At 41.3% G+C, this 22,861-nt stretch overlaps 1 protein-coding gene across 3 annotated transcripts in view; it reads left to right on the plus strand.

Annotated features, from left to right (window-relative positions):
• Window positions 1-22,861, plus strand: part of ECPAS (Ecm29 proteasome adaptor and scaffold) — a 64,386-nt gene that overhangs the window by 30,669 nt on the left and 10,856 nt on the right. For all 3 annotated transcript variants that reach the window (XM_040580631.1, XM_040580630.1, XM_040580632.1), the window contains exons 19-37: window positions 152-243; window positions 1,994-2,128; window positions 4,176-4,341; window positions 4,754-4,926; window positions 5,430-5,531; window positions 7,607-7,730; window positions 8,690-8,835; window positions 9,918-9,972; window positions 10,739-10,853; window positions 11,792-11,857; window positions 12,111-12,228; window positions 14,116-14,283; window positions 15,193-15,272; window positions 16,046-16,151; window positions 17,471-17,518; window positions 18,554-18,675; window positions 19,778-19,928; window positions 20,853-20,918; window positions 22,606-22,695. In XM_040580631.1, coding sequence (XP_040436565.1) covers window positions 152-243; window positions 1,994-2,128; window positions 4,176-4,341; window positions 4,754-4,926; window positions 5,430-5,531; window positions 7,607-7,730; window positions 8,690-8,835; window positions 9,918-9,972; window positions 10,739-10,853; window positions 11,792-11,857; window positions 12,111-12,228; window positions 14,116-14,283; window positions 15,193-15,272; window positions 16,046-16,151; window positions 17,471-17,518; window positions 18,554-18,675; window positions 19,778-19,928; window positions 20,853-20,918; window positions 22,606-22,695 — 2,123 coding nt within the window. The remainder of the gene's footprint in view (window positions 1-151; window positions 244-1,993; window positions 2,129-4,175; window positions 4,342-4,753; window positions 4,927-5,429; window positions 5,532-7,606; window positions 7,731-8,689; window positions 8,836-9,917; window positions 9,973-10,738; window positions 10,854-11,791; window positions 11,858-12,110; window positions 12,229-14,115; window positions 14,284-15,192; window positions 15,273-16,045; window positions 16,152-17,470; window positions 17,519-18,553; window positions 18,676-19,777; window positions 19,929-20,852; window positions 20,919-22,605; window positions 22,696-22,861) is intronic.

The raw sequence follows: 22,861 nt of genomic DNA on the forward strand, positions 1-22,861 counted from the left end.
CCTGTTATTCTGTTTTGTTTGTTATCCCTAGTGAATTGCAAATGAGTGCTTTGAAATGCCTCATACTTCTTAACCTCTTTTTATCACTGATTGTTAGGTTGTTGTAAATACTGCAGTTGTTTAATAACCTGATTCTTTAATTACTTCTTAGGTTTGCCAGTCATGTATTGTCTTCTAGAAGTTGTTTCAGTGTATCCAGAAAAACTAGCCACTAGATTTGTAGACAAAATGGATTGGATAAAGGTATGTTGAAACTTCCCCATTTTTTTGTTGTTGTTTTTTGTTTTTTGGGATGTAGAGGGTTTGAATTGGAAAAAACTGGCATTCTCCTATGGTGGAATGGAGTATTATTTCCAAGCATGCACTGAATTTGAAATCTGGTATTTCTACTTACAGCACCTCATGACATGTTATATATAGCAGGATAGGGAAAATTATTTTTTGCTTGTCTGCTGTTACTGATTTTCTTCATCGACCTACATCTTCTGGGTAATCTATGTAATTGATCCTGTTGGTATAGTCAGTCAATTTTCCCCCTTGATAAGAAAATCCATTAAACAGCAAAAGAAAACTGAAAAAAAAATTCTGCACATTTTTCAAGGAATTGTTTAACAATGGGAATGTTCCAGTGGGAAGATGTGAGTGGTTTTGCAGAAAATGAGATTAACTAGATCTTTGTTTTAGAGCCCTTTCTATGGAGTTTTGGGGTTTTCTTGGTGTTTTTTTTTTTTATTGTCCTTGAACAAAAAAAAGGGATAATTTGAAGTCTGCGTGGGAATAAACCAAAGTGAATTCTCCTTTCCCTAGATTGTTTTCTCAGGCAACTTAATGTTTTTGATTTGCTTCAGGCATCCAGGATTTGCTAAGCTCTTGCAGGTTGCCTTTCATTTCATTGGGGGAATCTGGCAGAAAAAAATACTTGGTCAAGTTAAAGAAAAATCAGAATATGTTCTAGTAATTTCTCCTGCTCCTTTCTGTGCTGCTTCGGACTGTATACAGTTTATCATGTCTCAGTTAAATGCAGGTATGAACCTCAAAGGAAAGGACTTAAAATCATTCTGCTTTTCAGTATTGCTCATCATTTGCAGAAAACCCTTCTTTTTCTTTGATCTGGTGTCCATTTGCAAAATTCAGCTTCCAGGAGTGGTAACCGATACTACCTAGTTCCAGAAATACTGTTGTAAATCATCTGTTGTGTGATATCACTTTGCCAAGTGGAAGGAACAGTTCCAGGAGTTTGTCGGCTACATGATCTGATGCAAGTTTTGAGATGAAGTTAGAGTTACGTTTTCATGCCTGCCAGATCTCATTTCTTGCTTGGCTCATTTTTGCCGCCTTTGTGGTGGCCCAAGCCATTCAAATTTGGGTATGAATTTTTTACATGTGATGCATTACACCTCAAATTAATGACAGAGGTGAGATTGTATCTTAACAAATGACCTGAGGCTTCCCAAATTCAAATTTTCAACAATTTAAATAATACAATGTCTAATATAAAGTGCATAAATTGCATTGATAGCTGTGCTTTCCTGGACATTTTTTTTTGTCACCATTGGATTTAACTGGTTTAACCTCAGTTTTTTTCCCCCTTTGATTAATAAAAAGAAATGGAAGCCTCCAGTAGCTCAGGAGAAATAGTTCCTTTAGAGCTTTTTTTAGCTCAGTATAGGTGCAAAATGTGGAAGCTCATGTCTGAAGACAAAACTTGGCCAAGCATTCAATTAGCGTGTTTTAACGCAGAACTGATGGGTAGCCCTCTTGTGGCTAGTGGTAACCATCCTCCTAAACACTGAGTGTGTAATGAATGCTTTGCTGAACTGAGTACTTTGTTTCTTACTAAATAATAATGCTGTCAGTTTAAAGAGTGGTTTCTGAGTTAAGTACTACATGTGTAGCTGCATGACAGTTGTGCTTGTATATTGAAGCTCTCTATGAACAGGTGGTATAAGAAGCTGCTTCCATATATTATGTTTCTTTTTAAAAACTCCCGCAGAGCCTGATGAATACGAACAAAGAAGAAATGCGTGAGCTTGCAGCCCTGTTTTATTCTGTCGTGCTGTCTACCATGTCTGGAGATGAGCTTAGGACCTCCTTGGAGCAGCTGATCAAGATGACAAAAGACAACCATGTAACTACCTTCCTTTGTCTGCTGCTTCTTTGATTTCCTCATGTCATGTAACTAATAAGAAATCTGAATCTCATAGTGTCCCCAAGATGTATTAGCCTTAATCTGAGTGTAAAATTAACCAGCTGACTTCCAGTTGGCCTGTGAGAAGGGATTTTTGTTGTAGGTGAGTTCAGCAGATCTTTAAATAAATTAATCCCTGAAGCTGTTGTTAAGGTCAGTAGAAAGGTTTCCTGGAGGCAATTCCTAAGCAAAGCCAGCACTGTCAGATATTTAACCAATTCTAGCCAGCTAAATATTCCTCATCCCATTGAGTGGCAATAGATCACACTGCCTCAGTTTACCAGTTCCTTATTCGTGAGCAACTACAGGGAACCCACAGAACTAAGAAAATGTTTAATTTGTGAAATGTTTAACTCCCCCATCCCCTCCTGAGCCATAAACGCTTCCTGGCTCCTCCTTGCCTCAGGGTCTTGTCCTGCCAGCAGCCCTTGCCAGGTGAGGGCTGGCTTCTTCCCTCCCACCCCACATGGACTGCTCAGCAGCCGTCTCTTGCTGTGTCACTGCATGGTGGGTTCGCCAGCCTTCTCTCCTCGGGCACCCTCTTCCCCTCCCTGTGATCCTCATCTCTGCATTTTGCCACTACAGGCATGGAGAAGGAGTCCTGAAAACAAATCAGGCAGGTTTCTGTGCTGGTGTGTCTTGAATCCTGAAAGGCAGGGAAAGTAGTAGTATTTTTAGGTTACATTTCCCAAAGACGTTTTTATATCAGTCTCTCTGAAGGACTGAACAGGCCACCATATTACATTGCAGGTAGCAGGCTCAAATGTTGACTAGAGGTGCTGATCACTTTGCTGTAATTAGCAAACACAATTTATTTTAACTCTCTCAAAGCTCTGTCTGAGAGCTAAAGCCCTGTCATTGTTAAGATTTACATGAAACCTTTTGCAGAAACTGGCTGAGAATGAAGAGAGATGTCAATCACGAAACAAAAAAAGCAGGGTGTTCCCATGCATTTTTGAGTTTGAGTCAGTTAGAGCTCTGTTTTGCTGCAAGTGTACCAAACCAGTTGAATCAATACAGCTAGGGGTGGGTGGTGGTGATCTCTAGTGGCTCACTGCAGTGAAAATGAGTAGCTGAAGTGAAGAGAGGGGAAGGACTCATCTTCAGCTGGCTTTGCAGCTGTGAGACCGCGACAAGGAGCAGTCCCTGCTGCGCAAGCTAGTTTCAGGATTCTGTCCTGGCAGCCCAGTTGCACTGATGCAACTTTTTGCAGGGTTGTGATAAAAGCTAGGTAGACTAACTAATCTGAGTTTAAGTTCCTGCCCCCTTCCTTGTGTTTTTTTAATTAAGGTAACATGTAAGTCTCTCAGCCTTATTTCTGCACAAAATCTTTTTGCTAGAATTCACCTGTAGGAATGAGCACCGTCATTAGATAGTCTCCGCACTAAATCAGCATTGGAGAAATTAATGTTCTTGACATTTAATTGCAATAATTAGGTTTCACAGTCTGTGGCCTACCAAACTGTGTAGAGGCATTGCCTTCAGTATTTATAGGCCAAGTGTGTTCTTGTTCTTAGCAATGCAAATCTAGACTTAATTTCCCTTTACTGCTTTTTACCAAAGAGCACATTTTGTCCCCTCAATCTGAGAAGGTCCAGTTATTAAGTAGAGACAGCATAGTTTTAACTTAGTTCACCTTCGTAAGTCTTTACTTACAAATCAGGTGAGTTGGATTTTTTAAATGTGATTGTTGGGGTGGGTTTTTTTGCCTAGCTACCAAAAGGTAGGCTTCAGGAGTGTGAGTGCTGGTGATAAGTTCTTAATCTGTCTTCCTAAGCCTCTTTTAAACCTTGTTCATTTATCTTAAAGGACTCCATCCGTCAGAGATCACTAGCAATATCAAACTCTCTGTTGTTGCGTTGTGTGTTAGTACTGCATTATTCAGGATGCCTTCTCATCTGGCTTGTCTGTATGTGTTTTTAAACTTCATGCAAAGGGTTACTTACTTTGACAATGAGGTTTTCTGCACTGTTGGTGTTGTCTGTAGAGCCCGGAGGTCCAACACGGATCCTTGTTGGCTTTGGGATTTACAGTAGGAAGGTACTTGGCTAAAGGAAAAATCAGAACAATGGAGCTACATGACATAGAACACCCAAACACTGCAGTGATGCCGGAACAAGAACAACTCATAAAGTCGACAACAGAGACAATAGGTAACTTCCTACTTAAGACTGCTGCATGTAACAGGGTTTTTTTTAACCACCCCAGACTGAGGACTTTTCTAAGGTGTTCGGCCCGTAGATTCTGTAATCCTGAGTTCACTTTCTGTTATAGAATTTACAGCCTTCAAAAATGCCATCTGATGTATGGACATAACACTTTTCAACAAGAATTAGGTGGACCTTTAGCTCATATACCAACATTGCACGATTAGGACTGGTGCCACTGCCTAGGCTCCTCAGTGTATCTCCTTTCACTTTGTGTTCTAGCATAATGCTTTCTACCAGCTGTAAAGGAGATAGATACCCATGCAAGAAGCAAAGTATTTAAAATATAAGTGCCTGCCTGCCTACAGTTAAATACTAATATAAAATCCAAGCTACCCTGTTTTGCTTTTTCCTGTAGGTTCTTTTCTGGACAGCACCTCTCCCTTCCTTGTGGTGGCTGCTTGTACAGCTCTTGGGGAAATTGGCAGGAACGGCCCATTGCCAATCCCCAGCGAAGGAACAGGATTTACAAAGCTGCAACTTGTTGAAAGTTTATTGGCCCGCATCCCTTCCAGCAAGGAAACAAATAAGGCAAGATTTTGTAGTATTGTTATGATTCTTGTTCACTTCTGGAATGCTTTGTCCCCAGGTTTATGTATTACCTGCCAAACTGAGCCTTGTTTTTTAAAGGAATTAGGCTTATTGCTGGCTTCAGTGAGTCAGGGTTATGCTGAGGGTTTTCAGAATTAGGCTAAGGATTTTTCCAGTGTTGTCTAGCTGTTGATTGTCTGTGCTTTCTGCAGTTGTAAGTAGGAGCTTAAGGGATGAAAACTGTGAATGGTTGTAATTCTAATTCAAGAAAAATGTGAGTATTTTCTTTTACCTGGAAATAATCTCAAAGGTAACAGGACATTTGTTTTGATCTGTGTTTTGGAAGAGAGGTGCACTGCTTGATCTAATAAGTCACTTGCATGTCTAACTTCTGGTACCTTAAGTGAAACTTCATCGGGGTGAGAAGGAGTGGGTTTAAGGTGTGTCTTCTGGACTTAGGAGGAAGGTTATGTGATGGTGTTGGTTTTTTGTTTGTATTTAAGATGAAGGAACGAGCAATACAAACATTAGGTTACTTCCCAGTGGGAGATGAAGATTTTCCCCACCAGAAGCTACTGCTGCAGGGTTTAATGGATTCTGTGGAGGTGAGGCATTATCAATATATTATTCTTTATATGGCAGTGAGTATTTGTCGTGGTTTAACATAGCTGGTACCTAAGTACCATGCAGCTGCTCACTCGTTCCCCCCTCACCCAGAGGGATGGGGAGGAGAATTGGAAAGGAATGTAAAACTCGAGAGTTGAAGTAAGAACAAATTAATAACTGAAATAAAATAAAACAAAACCCCCACAATAATAATAATTATAATGGAAAGGAGGGAGAAGGGGAGAGGAATGAAAAGAAAGCAAGTGACGCACAGCAGCTGCTTACCACCTCCTGACCAGTCCCCAAGCAACCATCAGCAGGCCCTGGCCAGCCCCCGCAGTTTATACGCCAAGCGTGATGCCCCGTGGTATGGAATACCTCTTTGTCTAGTTCAGGTCACCTGCCCTGGCTGTGTCCCCTCCCAGTTTCTTGTGTCCCTCCAGCCCTCTGACTGGCAGAGCCTGAGAAGTTAAAATGTCCCAACTTAGTTGTTGCTAACACCATCAGTGTGTTATCAATGTTGTTCTCACAGCAAATGGAAAACCCAGCACTGCACCAGCTACTAAGAAGAAAATTATCTCTATCCCAGCTGCAACCAGGACAGTATTTCTAGTTGAATGTTTTCTATATACTTTAGAGACAGGTTTACAAGGTGAGCTGTCTTTTTGTAATAGTGCCTCTGGGTTTTTTAAAACTGCCTTGAAATAGAGAGCAGAGGTAGGCTTGGGGTTTGTGAAACATTTTATGCCACAGTTCAAAAACTTGTCAGTTGAGGTCTCTGCCCCAGTCTCTAAGGTGAATATGTGTTCCCCTTCAGGAGAACTATCTGTATGTATAAAATCTTAAGAGCTTATAGTAGTGAAACTGTAGGTCTGTACTTGGTTCTTCAAAAGAACCATAAAAGTAGATAACATAAATAAACCTTTTTTTTTCATCTGAACTACTTTAGCTGATACAACTGACTTGAATTAGAAGCTTTCCTTATAGGAATGTATATGTATCTGCTGTCAGTCTAAATGCATCAGTGTAGTAGACTTCATTCTTTAGCAGTACTTCAGAGCTGATGTACATATTGCAGTATGCCAGACAGCAGAATCAAATAGTCAGGGAACTTTTTTTAGTGTTCTTCATTTACAGCTTGCTTCACCTTCCTTTCTTGTTCAGACTGACATAGGGTTCAGCGCTGTAGAAGCAGCTGTTGAATATATCAGACAGACTTTGAGTCCTTCAATCTGATGTGATCAAACAAGCAGTAATCGTAAGAACATTGCGTACACGAACATAGAAACAGCAGTTGGAAACATAATTTTACCTCCTTTAACTGCTTAGGGACATTAACAGCTTCCTTTTTAAAATGTGTACTTGAAAAAACAAAACAATTTATCTTAGATTGCAGGAAGCTAAGGGCTTCTTCAAATGCCTGAGCATTTCATGCTTCCAGAGAATAAGAAAAGCAATCTAGAAGGTGCTCAGAAGGTATGGAAATCAGTTCTTACGACTCAAGATTCATCATAAATAATGACAAAAAGTGGCACAGTTCTGCACATTCTGTTCCTGAGAGCTTAGAGAATAGTGAAAATAGAACAAAGAAGCAAAGGAAAGTATTGTGTGAACTCTTTTAATGTGAAAAACAGGTTTGTGCATCTCTTGGGGAATTACAGGAAAATCTTTCTACTATTGCATATGTAACCAAGCCACAGTAATTTTCATTAATGACTGGCAGTCTTGTTCTAACTTTATTTTTATCCTGCCTCTCCAATTCTTTCTGTTCACTAACTTGAACTTTTGCAGAGACTAGCAAATAGTTTGTAGGAGGTACACTTTAAAAAATAAGTATGGAAATTTTAGCTTTTACCATATATCTTGGCGAGTTCGACATCTGCTCAGTTTCCGTCAATTTCAGTGGGTCTTAGGTGCCACATAGTTTCAGAAGCTCACCAAAGGATTGATCTTACTGAAAATTGGTGTTGAGAGTTGGGGTTGGAAGAGGGACTGTGGTTTTGTGGCGTAAGTGCCAAAAGTTTTCGGGTGTGTTTAATTAGTACTGTCAGTGAGGCTCTGTTGTGTTTTTCAGGCCAAACAAATAGAACTGCAGTTCACTGTAGGTGAAGCTATTACCAGTGCTGCTGTAGGAACCAGCTCAGTGGCTGCACGTGATGCATGGACAGTCACAGAGGAGGAATATATCCCTCCTTCAGGTAGGCCTTCCTAATACAGGGGCTAGGCTGAGGAATGTAAAATATCATACAGTGTAAAATCACTGGGCTCCATAACTTTTATTTCTGTGGTGTTTGATTTGTAACAGTAGAAGTAAGAGCCTTTTTTGTCTGTTAGCACAGTGCCATGTTCTGCTGTGCTGATTATATATGGGTCGTTTCACCTCTTCAAGTCCATTTACTCAGAGGGTAAAAGACTGTCTCATGTGCTGTTTAAATAGCTTCTTCATGAAATCTAATTCACTGCCAGTTGACACTGCATTTGTTTCGGGTTTTTTCATTTTGGTTTGCCATGTTGTATTAATTCAAGTTTGAGACACACAGACCTTTTAAAATAGCATTTTGAAGCCTGCACAGGAAAACAGCGCTATAAAACTAAATTACAAGTATTTTTCCAACGACTTGGAGTGATATGATTAAATTACATTTGCATGCAATAAATGCAGAAATTTTATTTGAAGACTAAGATTTGGTACCCACTGAAATACAAGCATGACAAAATGAACAGGCACCTATTGGCCTTAGATCTGCAAACAGGTGTTTTAATGTTGTAAGAGTGGTCTTAGATATCTATTGTTCACAGAGCTGAGCATGTGCAGAATGGGGTAGGAACCAAATCCTGCCATTGCTCCAGAAATTTTGAGTCCTAACAGTAGTGCAGTGGGTCTCACGCAGTGTGAGTGCTACCTCATCTTGGCCACAGGCTCCGAAACACTTTCAGGAAGGGTTAGGAGGATTCTATTCACTGTTTTTTAGGAGGAATACTTTCCCAGTGGCTCCAGTGAAGGCTTTTCCTAAATAAGCAGAGATTAAGGTGTCATCTGAGTACTTATGACCTGATTAGGTTTTGCATTGCCACTGCACATTATTGAAATAAAAAATAGGTGCGGCAGATTCTCAAAGTTCCCTCTCTCCCCTTCACCTTTCTTTCTTCCATATAGGTTTGAAAGCGAATGACGTGGTTCCCTGGGTCCTAGACCTTATTTTGAACAAGCACATTATCAGCCCCAACCCACACGTCAGGCAGGCAGCTTGCATCTGGCTTCTGTCAATGGTGAAGAAGCTGAGCACACACAAAGCAATTAAGGTAAGAAATAGGCTCCTTTCCCAACACTGGCTCCTTGTCCCTGTTTTTGTCTCACCTCCTTTCTGTGCCTTCCTTCTCCTTCACTTCCATTGACTCTTTTCCCCCAGTGCTGCACTTACTGAGACCTTATTGAGGTCTTTTTGAGATGTGCCTTATCTTCTGTTACTAGGGGGACGTACTAACTGGTAGGTGAACAAGGCTGTTTGGCACCTTTGTAAACATCTGACTTGCACTGAAGTCAGAGTGAGCTTAGTGTGAACAGCTGTTGCAAAATGTAATAGTACGTCTTCCCTTGGGAAGGAGAGATTGGTGTCTGTATAATTTTCAGGGTTTATTTTTGGAAAACATTAAAAGGCACTCTAGTTGGGGAAGAAGGGGGAGAACTAGATGGAATTCCTGGACCCGGTTTCACAGAGCTTATCACAACTTTGGTACCTGAGAGCAGTTATGATGTCCTTCATGTGCTCCGTATTTTTGATGTGCTTTGATGGAAACCTTATGTTTAGGGTGCTTGTCTGTAATGAGAGAATGTGAAAGGTCCCATGCAAGGACTTAATAAAGCATTCCCAACCAAAATGTCTGCTCTCTGCGTAGAGGTACTACAGGCTGTGATGGGACCATGTAACCATTTTCTGCTCTCCAGGTAATGATAAAGAGCTTTGGGACAATAAGTGCTTTGCAAATGTAAGATCATATTTACACTGATCTGAACAATGCACCTTGTGGGAGGTGGCAAAATCCACTAGTTTGGGGATGAAGTAAAGATGTCCTTGCACGAAAGACAGCCCCATCTGGCTGCATTACTCCTATGTATTAGACAAGGAAAATAAAAGTTGTTTACTAATGGCATGATAGCTGTAAGGAGATGCTGGACTAATTAATAACTGTTACCTTCTGTGAATGTCAGTAAAGCTGCTGCTTACCTGTCTGGAAAGGAGGGCAGTTCTTGTCATAGGTGCAGCTCAAATAGGCAACCTCACTGATACAGTAGCCTCTGTTCATCTGTTAGGAACTTGCCTTGAGACCAGACAAAGGATCCAAAACCTGAGATAAAAATAATGTCCTTTTTTCTCACTTTACAGTCTCATCTCAAGGATATTCAAAGTGCATTTGTTTCAATTCTGTCAGATAGTGATGGTAAGTACTATCACATCTTAAGAGTTGTGTCTTTTGGTGGTCTTTAACGGAATGGAGGGAATGTTTGAGCAGGCAGAAAGTCACCTACGTTCTCTCTGTCAGTCAGCATTAAAAGGTGACTGTAGCAACATCCTATTTCTGATGTAATAGGAATGATTTCCAGACATCACATGTAGTCTTGAGAAGCACAGCTTTTTTCTGTTCTTTGCTAACCATGCACAAATCTTTTTTCTGCATTTGCCCTTTCAGACTGCAATGACAGAAGCTGTTCAGTGGTGCTGCTTCTGGTCTGCTTTGAGCAGCAGGATGCATAACAGAGTTCTGCATGGACAGGAACTCTAAGCCATCTTTAAGCTACCAGATTTTGGCTGGTAGTTCTCCCCATTGCAGCTGCTGGAAAGGGTGGCGTGTGGCAGCCTATCCAAAGCTCACTGAAGTTGAAGAGAGTATTACTATTAACTCTGCTGGACTTCAGGGGCCAGCAGTGTGTCAGAATACTTAGGACTCTTGGAACTATCTCCGCTATTTTAAAACCTGCACTGACAATATTAATATGAAGGTGTCACCTGGAATGATGGCAGTATGCTTTCAAAACAAATAGCTGTTTCAGAATTCAAAGCTGGTGTCTTGCCAGACTAGATCTTGTCTGAAACGGAGAGTTGTGAACTGCAGCACAGAGATCTTTTGGTTGGGACTTATTTTTGAAATTTGTATGTTACTTTATTACATGCTTGTATTTAATTTTACTTTGTAAAATTTCTTGCAGAGCTTAGTCAAGATGTTGCTTCAAAAGGTCTTGGACTGATATATGAACTAGGAAGTGAACAGGATCAGCAAGAGCTAGTCACCACACTTGTTGATACACTTATGACTGGGAAAAGGTACAGTGAGGGAGTACTCTGAGCTATGTGTCTGATGGCAACAAAAGTGTACCTCTCTTGCGTGTGGAAAGAGATGTCTTGTGGTCAGGGGCAAGCCAACATGTGTATATTCCCAGTGGGTAAACTGGGACATTTCTTAATTCAGCTTAGTTTGTAGTAACTGAAATTGTTCTGATTTTGTTTCATTCAACAAAGCTTCAAAATAATGGTTCTTTCCTGGTTCAAGCAGTTCAGATCAGTTGGGGTTGGGTTAGATTTCCTACTTGCTGCATTGTGTAATTGCAAAAGACAATGGCCACTTGCAGCAACTCTGCATAGTGTGAATGTTGCAGAAGCAGGGACTTGCTTGTGCCCAAAATGTACCTTTTGCCGAGGAATTCTTGTTTAATGGTTGCTTGTCTGCTTCACTGCAAACAATGCTGGTCCTGCAGGACTCCTGGCTAGTAATTATGTTCATGGGTGCTGGAAATGTTCTTCTAACAGCCTACTCCTGTCTAATCTTGTATGAGTGTGGCCACTGTGAATGACAAAAACCTAGGCTGGGAGTATGGGGATCCAGCGATGGTAAACTGAAAGAGATTAGATGAATGGAAATTGGATTTTTTTCATTTTGAAGTAGAGAATTGCAAACCATTATATGGGTTGTGTGTGAGCAGAAATAAAAAGCCATCCTTTCACGTTTTGACTTTTTACCTTTTGACTGCACAGCAGAACCTTCACTTTCTGCAGCATCTCCTTAATACTACACATGATGCGGGTTAATGAGATTCCTTGCAGCTTGTGTGGTTTCACACCTATATGATTTTTGTGGGATTTGAGCTGAAGGAATGGGAAAATGCTGAGTTAATAAAGCAAACCAAATTAACTTTCTGTTCTGTAGTGTGGTCCATTCAGGGGTAGAGTTTGGTAAAGCTAATTCTGGACCTCTTTTCTACCAGAGCCAAACATGAGATGACTGGAGAAACTGTGGTGTTTCAGGGTGGCCTGAGCAAAACCCCAGATGGGTAAGTTTACTGGCAGTCTCAGTGACAGACGCACAATCAGTGCTGAAAGAGTATTCCCTTGCTTATAAAACGGCTTCCTGAGCTTTTTGTTCCTTCTTGTTCTTTAACTTACCGTTAACTATTTTCTTGTGATACAGATAGGGTATTCATTTATCTCTGTCTGCTTTAGTCTGTGGTTTGACTATAGTTTTAGCTATTATGGCACTTGTGTAGCTAAACATAGTGACACTGATCTCACTTCTGTTTTCCAAAGTCAAGGCCTGTCTACCTACAAGGAGCTTTGTTCTCTGGCTAGTGATCTCAATCAACCAGACCTGGTGTACAAATTCATGAACCTGGCCAACCATCATGCCATGTGGAATTCTCGGAAGGTAATTTACTGCTTTCATACCACTTCCATTCCCACCACGAACTCTGGAAACAATAACTGCATTTCTCTAGCTCTGGTTATGGGATCTGTGGGTAACTGCTTGCGAATGCTTTGATGTTAGGTTCAATGGAAATTTATCAGCCTGAAAAACAGATTTAGGATTGCTTGAAATTCTTACAACAACACATTGGTATCGTAGGGTTCATATCATTCTGCATTACTCTCTGAATCAACTGTGATCCTTTCCCTTTACTTTTGAGTGTGCTTAGAGGCCAGGTCTTGACATGTTCAAACAGTGAGGTAATATTTTCAAAACAGAATGAGTTTTCAGATGCTAGAGAAGGTGACTTTTGTTATGTAAAAAGGCAGAGCAAAAAGTATTCAGCAACAAGTTTAGGAACTTGTTGCGAAGCCAGTTGACAATATACCAGTTAAATCACTGCTGCCAGAAGTACCCTTTTTTAACTGGGTCTTGGTATTTTAAAGCTACTAGGAACTCTAGCAAAGCCAAAATAGTACAGGATCCACATCCTGCCAAAAAAAGTCACATCATAAATTTGAAGATTCAGGTATACTTCTCAGAGCTTAACTTGGGAACTTGTTCACTGGCTTTAGATAAGCATGGAAAACTGGTTGTGACCCTGGGAGCAGGCAGAGCACCTTTTGAGTGCTTTCATGCAGAAGAACCAAGTAGCTGCACCTACTATACTGCACCTTTCACACTCTTTCCTCCTTGCTACCTGAGATTTTAAGTCTGGCAACACCACCTAATGCAAAAAACAAGCCCCAGCATTAAGTTTCATCCAGAGTGTGACAAATCGTCGTGCTTCTCAAGACTTCCCGCTCTTTGCCTGGGAACTGAGAAGGACAGGAGCATGGTTAGGTTCCTGACCCTTGTGGAATTGCAGCAGTCAGGATGAGTCAAGAAAATCCACTCAGCAACTGTAGGTTGAGCTTTAGCATTTCAGGAATTTTCAGAATCATGCAAGTTGAAAGGGGCATCTGGAAGTCTCTGCTCCAAGCCTCCACACAAGAGCTAGGCAGAGCAGGCCTTTCAGGGCCTTGCAGATGATGCCTCCCTTTTCCTTCTATTTTCTGCAGCCTCTTGCTCATCACAGCAGTGGTCCTAACTGAGAGTGTCTTTATTAGTCTTCCTTTTCTAGACTAACCCAGACAGCACATCCTGTACTGTGAAATTCCTAGCATGGGGTTTTGAGTGGCAGCTTTTGACACTGACATGAAGTCATTAGAGGCTGTCACTGCACTACAATTTCTTATTGGGCTGTCCTCCCAAATCCCAAGGGACTTCACAGGCAAGCATCAATTCCCCTGTGTTACAATTGACAGTGGGATTGACAGTGTTGGAGAAAGAAAAGAGTATGGAAGAGTACTTGCGTTTAAAAGTAAATATGAACAGATGCAAAATGATAATCCACAGAAGTTTCAGGTTGTAGAGGTAAGGTAAAGTTGTCTTAGCTTCTCAGTTCCTAAGTTGTTCTAAATACAGCAGAGTTGTAGGGAAGCGGTGGCCCACCCTCACCAGTTTTACGGAGAAAGAATCTTTCAGAAGAGTATATTCAAGTCTTGATAGTTTTAATTCTTCACCACCAATTTTGCAAAGGGAGTCAATCAGTATCTTGAAATGAAGGTTGAAGAGAAAGAAGTTTTGAAGTATTATGTTGTCTGCTGAGTGTGTTTGTATGCTTGTGAACACTGTGGTACTGTAGTGCTGATGGGTGGGCGTAATTCTGGTACCATTCTAGCCCTTTTGGTTTAGTCTAAATCTAAACTGTATCAATCAACTTTGCCACTGACTGGTGTGCTCAGGTGCAGTAACTGAGTGAGTGATTAGATTGTTTCAAAAAATACTCCTTTGTCATCATTTCAGGGAGCAGCTTTTGGTTTCAATGTGATAGCTGCCAAGGCTGGAGAACAGCTAGCTCCATTTTTGCCCCAGCTTCTTCCCCGGCTCTACCGTTACCAGTTTGACCCCAACCTGGGCATTCGACAGGCAATGACCAGTATTTGGAATGCCTTGGTCATGGACAAGTCAATGGTGAGTGAACAGCAAAGTGCATAGCGGTGGGTTTGCTGCTAGCCAGCAGCATCTCAAAGATCCTTGTGGGACGGTTGCATCTTGTGAAAGGAGGGGCTGTGCAGGAAGGGGGGAAGTATTGTCCTACAGAGAAAGAGGTGCTTGAATCCATGTGTGAGCTGGGGTGTGTGCACAGGTTTTGTACTGCCCCTTACATGTGAAAGCATATCGCAGACCTTGTTTGTACAGCCAGTGTTAGGAGTTCATGGTTGACTTTACTTTAAGGGAGTCTTTCCACCCCTTGATATTGCTTTGACATTGCTTATGAGAAGCTCTTCAGGAATCCTTGTGGCCTAAGATGTGCTTCCTAGAGCAAGAGCATCTAAGTATGGTTCCTCAGTTTTTAAGTGGGAGGAAACCCATGGGAAGAAGCTGTTCCATCAGTCTGAGGGAAATTTCTCCTAGACAAATTTCAGAAATAAGTGATTTTTGTGAGGTGGCCTTGCTTTTGCTGTGAAAGGCCTGGAACTGGGTTTGCAGATCTTTTCTCCTAGCAAAGCTGATCTTAGGATGAAGTCATCTGCTCTGATACCTCATCAGAGTGCAGCTGCTTCTCCTGTAAATGTGTGTTTTGTGCTGCTTCTAAACAGTTCAGCTGGGAAAGAACTCTTTTCTTGTCATCTATGTCACAGCATTAAGCCCTGAAGCAGTGCAGAGAAAGTGTCTAAAGCAAAGTCAGAGTAAGTTTGCATTGGGTAAGCTCTGGCAAGCATTAGTTCACCTGCTGTGACTGAAGGCAGGTTGTGTTGTCCAAAAGGATCTTTTTTTTTTTTTTTCTTCTACCCCACCCCCCTGCCCCCCACCCAAAATACAGAATGAGGATGCATGACCCATGTTTGTTTCATGATTTTTCCTTTTTTTTAATAATAGGTTGATAAGTACATGAAGGAAATTCTTGAGGATTTGATCAGTAACCTAACCAGCAGTCTGTGGAGGATCAGGGAATCCAGGTATTGCTAGGAAAAGTAACAGATTTTTCTTCAAACTTTCTTTCCTCTTTTTCACCATAAACGTGTTAACCTGAAGAAGTTGAGGGGGGGAAGAGAACACATCCTTTCATCAGGATAGAGCCCAGTCTTGCAGTCTGCACTTGAAATGTGGTACAATCTTGAAGCTGTTTGCTTCGTTGAGCCTGACATTTTTTTTTGCATGTAGCTTGAGCATGATACTAAACAACATTCTCTGAAGGAGGAGATTTTTGGTTGCAAAGTTCTTGCATATTCTTGGACCTGAAATATTGCTTAATGTTAGAAAATCTTGGCAGTCTGGCTAAATATATACTTGGCAGCGGGATGCCAGTTGGTATAGTATTTTTAATAAAGCTTTTTGTTTATAGTGGTTTGTAGTTACGCTGTATTGGAAACTTCCATTTTAGTTTCAGTTCTAGACTTTAGACCATTTTGTTTTGTTCTTATCCTATACTTATAAAAAAGAAATCGGAAACAATTTTGTAACTGGAATGTTTGCATAGGCTGCTGTGGTGAAGATTGCTTTCTCACTTGCTGTCACCTGTTTCAGATTTCACCTGACTGGCTAAACATCTTTTTTCCTCTGCTAAAGGAGATGTTCTTATGACAGAGTAGGTTGAGGATTTGAGGAAAATAAGGAATGTGAAATATTCTTGGGGTTTTTTTAACCACTTGCTTACATTTATAAATGTATCTATATACACCTATATCAAGTAAGTACACCATATGAAAGAAAGAAAATTCCTTGTTTGCAGCTGTCTGGCACTGAATGACTTACTAAGAGGAAGACCTTTGGATGACATCATAGACAAGCTTCCAGAGATCTGGGAAATCCTATTCAGAGTGCAAGATGACATTAAGGTAATGGAACTGACAATTGAACAGGAATCTTCAACAGAAAATACAGTGATCAAGCTCTGAGGTGTTTAAAGAGAGATTCTGTGAGAAGTAAAGTCGAAGCCAGTGGGAATTTTGGGTATTAATCAGACTAGAAGTTGAAAGCCTCTTGCAGTTAAAATCTCCATGCCACATTGGGAATTATTTGTATATGTTTCTCACATTTTTAAGTGTTGGTTTTCATTTGTACCGTGTTTATTCTTGATGGTTCAGCATTTTTCGTGAATATACAAGAATTCCTAAGTATTTGCTTAACTCTCAAGTTTAGAAACACTTATTTTGGGCTGCTTGTGTGCTTAAATATCTTGCATATACAAAGTCAGAATTGTCAGGTCTTTCCAAGCTGCATTTTTGCTGAATCCAGACTTCCCTGGTCAAGCTTAAGCAAAAGCTGAGCTGTTTTCCAAAGTGTACTGTGTACCAGGAAGTTGCTTCCATACTAGTAGATTTAGTGTGTTCAGAAATGTGCCTGGGAACTGGAACCAACTGAGCAGTTTTTCCTTAGGCTGTATTAGCCTGCAGAACAGAGCAACCACCTGCAGACTGCCTTTTGGGAAGGGTCTAATTCCTGAATTTTACTTGAAATTGTTTGGGAAAGTGTACTTGTGGCAGGCCAGATTTTTTCCAAGAACACCCTAAGACATTACCAGTCCAGGTGATTGTGTTTCAGTACCCAGTAACTGCTATCTAGCTGTATTGGTAGATACAGCTTAATTCATCAATACAGGTAAAGAGTCTAATTGGTGGTGGTGTCATGTGCCACCACAGCTGCACTGATTTTACTGTTTACTTTTAGTCCATCTTTCTCTAGTCCTAGACATTCAGTTCACTAAAGCATCACTAAAGCATCACTCAGCATTATACTGAGGAGTGGGTAAAGCAAACCCAGAGCATGGTATACTACTTTTTGCAGTAGAAAGTTCCATTGTTTTCTGGGGGTTTGTTTTGGGTTTTTGATATTTGTTTGGCTTTTTTTGTGGGTTTTTTGTTGGTGTGTCCTTTTGTTTTGAAAAGGACAACCAATAAAATATTATCACAGGCACAAATGTGAACAGAAGCTCAGAGAACCTGGCAGTGTCAGGCAGGTTTGTTTATGTATTTGACTAGACCAGATACTCCAATGGACCAAAGCAAAAATTTCTTTGAAAGGTATCATATTAAGTATTGGCCATGAATAATAATAATAATAATTGTCAGTACTAGTGTTATACTTACCAGTTAATATGAATCATTCTACAGAAGATTTAAAAATAGCAACAATGGATTGTTGATTTCTTTTTTAGGAGACTGTGCGAAAGGCAGCAGAACTAGCCCTAAAAACTTTAAGCAAGGTAAAACACTAATTTTGTCATTTGAGCATGGAGATGTGTGTGGTTTTGATGTCAGGTAATCGTTCACTACCATATCTGCAGGACTGACCTGTTCACCATGGACTGTTGTCTAGAAAAGATCTGTAGTACAAGGAGGGGTTGTGATAAACAGGGCAGCCCCCTTGAAAGCAATCATAATAGCTTGACCACATACTGCTCTGTACTTCTGTTGATGCTGGTGAAGTTCTGCTGCTTGAGGGTAGTGCAATGTTAAGTTCTATACAACCGAAGGAGGGATATAATGAACTGGGGTGCTGGGGGTTTTTTTCCCCCGATGTCCTTTTTTTTTTTTTTTTCCCCAGTTGGGGGTGGGATTTAAGGAAACTTCCTGTAACTTCTAACAGTTGATCAAGCTCAACCGATCTAGTTGACTAAGTTATGGAACCTCACTGCTGTGAAACAGAGTGATCTGACTGGACTTCACTTACCAGTGCTGTTACTAACACAAGATTCTTTGGGTGTAGTACACATACCGCTTAATACTGTGTCTGGTATTCCTCTCAAAAAGTCTTATTAGTGGAAATGGAAATAGGTCTTAAGAGCTGTCTTTAAAATCGCAACCTTCACAGTGCATGCAGCATGACATTTCAATGGCAAAAATAGTGATCTGGTCCAAAAATTTTGTTGCAATTGCAGGATCTGTTCTGATCTGAGACTTGCTGCTCTGCCTCATGTAATGATTGAATTCGTGTGGCTGAGATAGGCTGTCGCTCAACTGAGAGGTCCTTTGGTCCTTCTCTTCATCCAGATGCAGACCAAGGCCTGCTAGGGTCTGAATTTTTGTCTTTTCTGGAAGCTGACCATAGCTGAAACTCCTTTCAGGGATGTGGCTTAGGGCTTAAGTACCTCCTGGAGAGGATAATGAAGGTGTTAACAGAGCCTGGGTTTGGCTGTGAGCAGCTGCTCCTGTCTTCTGCCTGACAGAGAATGTGCTTTAATGTAATTTGAGCATGGGGTTTGTATATAACTGCAACGCTGATTCTCACCTGTCCCCAGGTCTGTGTGAAAATGTGTGATCCCTCTAAAGGAGCAGCAGGTCAGAAGACGATAGCTGTATTGCTCCCTTGCCTCCTAGGCAAAGGAATAGTAAGCACAGTTGCTGAAGTCCGATCTCTCAGGTTAGTTTTGCATCATGTGTGTTGCCTGGGACTTGTGTCATGATTTGTCCCCGGGAGACCCAGCTTGTTCACTTGAGTTGCAGAAAGTTCTTTGTGTTTGAAGTGACATATCTCTCCCCAAAACAGCTTTCCTGCCGAGTCCTCTTCTCACAGAGTTCAACCCCCCCGCCCTGGGAACTCTGCCTGTTTTTTGGGAGTATCTGGCCTCTCTGCAAAAGCTCAGATTGAGTTTCCGGCAGGAAGTTGTTTTCTGATTTGCTGTGCATGAAGCTGTCCTTCAGGACCAGCATACCTCACCTGCCTGTAAACAGAAAATCCCACCATAGTTCTTGAAACTGCCAGGTCTTACTGCATGACTGGTTGTGAGTAAGGACAGTTCACACCCCAGAGGTGGCTGCATTTAGTCGCACTGTTCAAATACATTTTATGTCTTGTAACCATTGGATGTCCCTTAATGTGTTGGGACTTGTCACTTTGTAACCCTGTTTATTCCTTCATTTGCTTGAAGGACAGAAAAGCTGGAAAATTCAGACCTGGAGTGTAGTTGATGTTTGCAAAAAAATAATTTTTATTGAACATGATTATCCAGGAAGGTTAGAAAGCTTCTAACAAATTATAGTGAATATTCCTTGAATTTTTCATCCCTTTTGAAGATCTGAAAACCCTTTGTCAAAATGAAGCCTGAGAGATGTGGTCAGTCTGAAGCTGACAAGTGAGATTTGAACAGATGATTGTAGTATTTTTCTTGGGCAGAGACAATGGATGCCTCTGTGGTGACTGTGCCCAGAGCTTTTTTAAAACATGAAGATGGGTTATTTCTTCCTGTCCGTCTATAGTACTGCCTCTTTGCCCATTCTCTTTGTGATACCCTGGCCAAAGTAAACAGCCTCTGTGCAAAGCGTAGCATCAGTTGGAAGCTCAGGGCTAGGGTATGATTTTGCTTAAGCAAAGAAATACACAGATTTGTGTTTGCAGGTAGATTCATCTTGGTGTATCTCAGGTTTGAATTGGCCTTGTTGATACTGGATTACAGTACACCAGAGAGGTTTTTCAGCTAAGTCTGTGTGCTTCTCTGTTGACCGTCCTTTTGATCTTTTTCCAGCATTAACACTCTTGTGAAGATCAGTAAAAGTGCTGGGTCTATGCTGAAACCTCATGCACCAAAACTTATCCCAGCCCTGCTGGAATCCTTGAGTGTGCTGGAGCCTCAGGTCCTTAATTATTTGAGTCTTTGTGCAACAGATCAGGAGAAGGTAAGTGCAATTATAATGAGAAAGTACCATCAGAACAAAAATAACAAAGATTTAAGCTTCATTCAGTGAACAGAAAAATAGCAGATTTGGTTGAGAGGTGTTCAAAGATGCAGAGAGAAGTAGCTAGTAAGTTATTAAAAAAAGTTTCATCATTGGAATATGACTGGATAAATGTGGGGATTTTTTGAAGAGTTAGGGTTGTTTTTTTATTCACTAGACCACCACATATTTCAGAAATTGAAGAGCAATCTTAGTAAGACCAGTTGTTAAATGTCAACACCATATACAACTGTGAAACAGGTGAAGAGAGTCTCTAATAATTATCTGCAGTATACCTGTACTGTCAAACCTTTCTGGTTTACACAGGGGGATAACTGCAAAACTCACAACACAAGTTAGAAGGTGTGCCGTAGTACTGTGGGCTGGAGGTGGACGTTGTCAGCACGGTGTCCATTAATCTGTCTCAAAGAAACTTATTAATCAGTAGTGGTCTTCTAGGAAAGTGACTGAAACCCACTGTTCAGAAGCAAATATAGCTAATTTCATTGTGGGGAGGGACTCCATCTTCTGCAAACTCAGTCCTTTGCCAATGAGAAAGGAGTGACCAGCAGGTCAGAGAGGAAATTTTCCTCCCCCCCTCCCCTTTTTTCTTTTTTTGCCGCCGCCTTTTCTTTTTTTTTTCCTTTCCATGATGTCAAGAGTACATGGTTTAGCTTATGTACTCCAGCTAGAACATTCGTCTGGCTCTGAAAAGGAGACACTCATAGTCTGTACACATAATTATTTTCTGTCTGTGTGCATCAGGAATGGATTTTGGGTTGAGTATGTGAGGTGGTAACTTACAGATTATGCCCTTTTTGCTGTTTTTATGTTGAGTTTACACTTGGTTTTGGTTTTTTCCTTTTTTTTCTTTCTTTTTTTTAGACTGCAATGGATAGTGCCAGACTTAGTGCTGTCAAGTCATCTCCTATGATGGAAACCATTAACATGGTAAGTACTTGATTCAGAAGGGTTCCAGTGTAAGGTACGTTGTAGGAGATGAATCGAAGTGGGAACTTTTCAGAATACTTCTTCAGGGTTCATTTTATCATCACATTTCCATGGAGATGTCCACCTTCTTTTTCACGTTCTGACTTCCTTCATCCTGTCACCACAACTTACACCTCAGATCAGTTGTGAATAACCTTGGCTCCATTTGGAGTTGGAGGGATTATTTCTCCACCTCAAGACCTGTCTGCTCTGATAAAGAAGGCATACTGCAAGCACTGTCAGGAGCTGGTGTTTGGCACCATAGTTTCCTGCTGCTGGAGGAGGAGTTGCTGATGCGCAGACACTGTGCTGTAGGGTCTGTCTTGGCAGAGCGCTCTGACCTCTGTAAGAGCCTGTCCCTTCCCAAAGAAAACTCACTTTTCTGCTCAGGCACTGCACACAGCGAGGCACATGTGAGCAGGCTGGGTGTGTGAGCATTGAGCTTTAGGAGAAGCATAGCCACCAGAGCTATTCTTTCTTTCTTGTACTTATGGAAAATTATCAACAGCAAGCCTTCTTGTACATAGCAGCATGTGGAGCTGAGTTCTGGTGTCAGGTGGAGTGCTCTCTATAAATAGTGTGTAAAGCAGCTAGGAATGGAAGGCTCCATGAAAAAGCGTACTCACTGCCACGCATCAGGCTGCAGCAGCTGCTGCTGTCCCTCCTCCCAGGCCATGCCTTGCCTCTGCCAGACCTGCAGGAGGTGGCTGTGCTTCCTGGAGGAGAAGAGAAACAGGACGGAGTAGCATGAAGATGTCCTGGCTTATGAGCAACATTCTCTCTATTCCTGTATATTCTGGGGCTGGCTGGGAGATTATATGATATAATCTTCCCTTCCCCATATATATATATGTAAAAAATATATATCATAAATATATATATATCATAAATATATAATCAATATATAATTATCTAATTCTCTTCACCATACCAGTGCAGGAGGGGGAAGTGACAGATGATAGGACTTCTGAAGCTAGGAGAGGCTTACCTTCAGTTTGTTTGTGACGCTTGAATTTGCAGGGATGGATCTCCCCCTACCCCTAACAGCAGCGCTTCACAGAGTGCTGGTAACATGAGGCTTTCTGTTTCACCCAGTGGTATTTTATTCATGGGAGATTAGAAACAATACCAGTAACGTCCTTTTTGTACCTTTATGTCATTTATACCGCTTGTTTGTCTTGAGTTGTTCAAAAACTGTCTTGACTAGTTTAATTTCATTTTCTCATTTGGATGTGTTAATGCTTCAGGGTTTCAGGAAGTTGGGGAAATATTGGCTTTTGTCCTTGGACATGCACACCTTTGCGTCTCTTTACTTCCCCAGAAGGAGTTCTTGCTGGTGTGTTGCTTTCAGAACAGTTGGAGTGCAGGAGGATGTCATTTCCAGCAAATGATAATTTTAGCGGGGTCAGCTCAGCACAGGAGTGGGACCGGAGAATCTGTATGTGGTGGAAGCCACTTTGTGGTGCTTTTTTCCCACCATGCAGCAAACTTGCATGACTCACCTGAAGAGACCAGCCTGCAGAACTGAGGCATGCCTCAGCTGGAAGTAGATCAGCTTACGTCTGCTACCATTACCTTTCTTACTTACTTTCTTTCTTTCTTTCTGTCTTTCTTTCTTCCCCCCACCCTATCCCTTGCCTTTCTCTAGGGCTTGCAGTATTTGGATGTGTCTGTCCTGGGTGAGCTGGTTCCTCGGCTGTGTGAACTGATCAAAAGTGGAGTAGGCCTTGGCACAAAGGTATGTCTGTGACTTTAATAGTCTATTTGGAAATGGAGACGGAACACAGAGCAGTGCCAATGTAAATATGGTTCTTTTGACTGTCTCTTTTAAAGTGACAGCTTGGGCTCATTCATACTGGAGTCATACTTGTGATTTTCTGAACGTGTGCTGCCTTAACCTCCCC

This window comes from Falco naumanni, chromosome Z, assembly GCF_017639655.2.
Source record: "Falco naumanni isolate bFalNau1 chromosome Z, bFalNau1.pat, whole genome shotgun sequence".
NCBI classification, from domain to species: Eukaryota; Metazoa; Chordata; class Aves; order Falconiformes; family Falconidae; genus Falco; species Falco naumanni.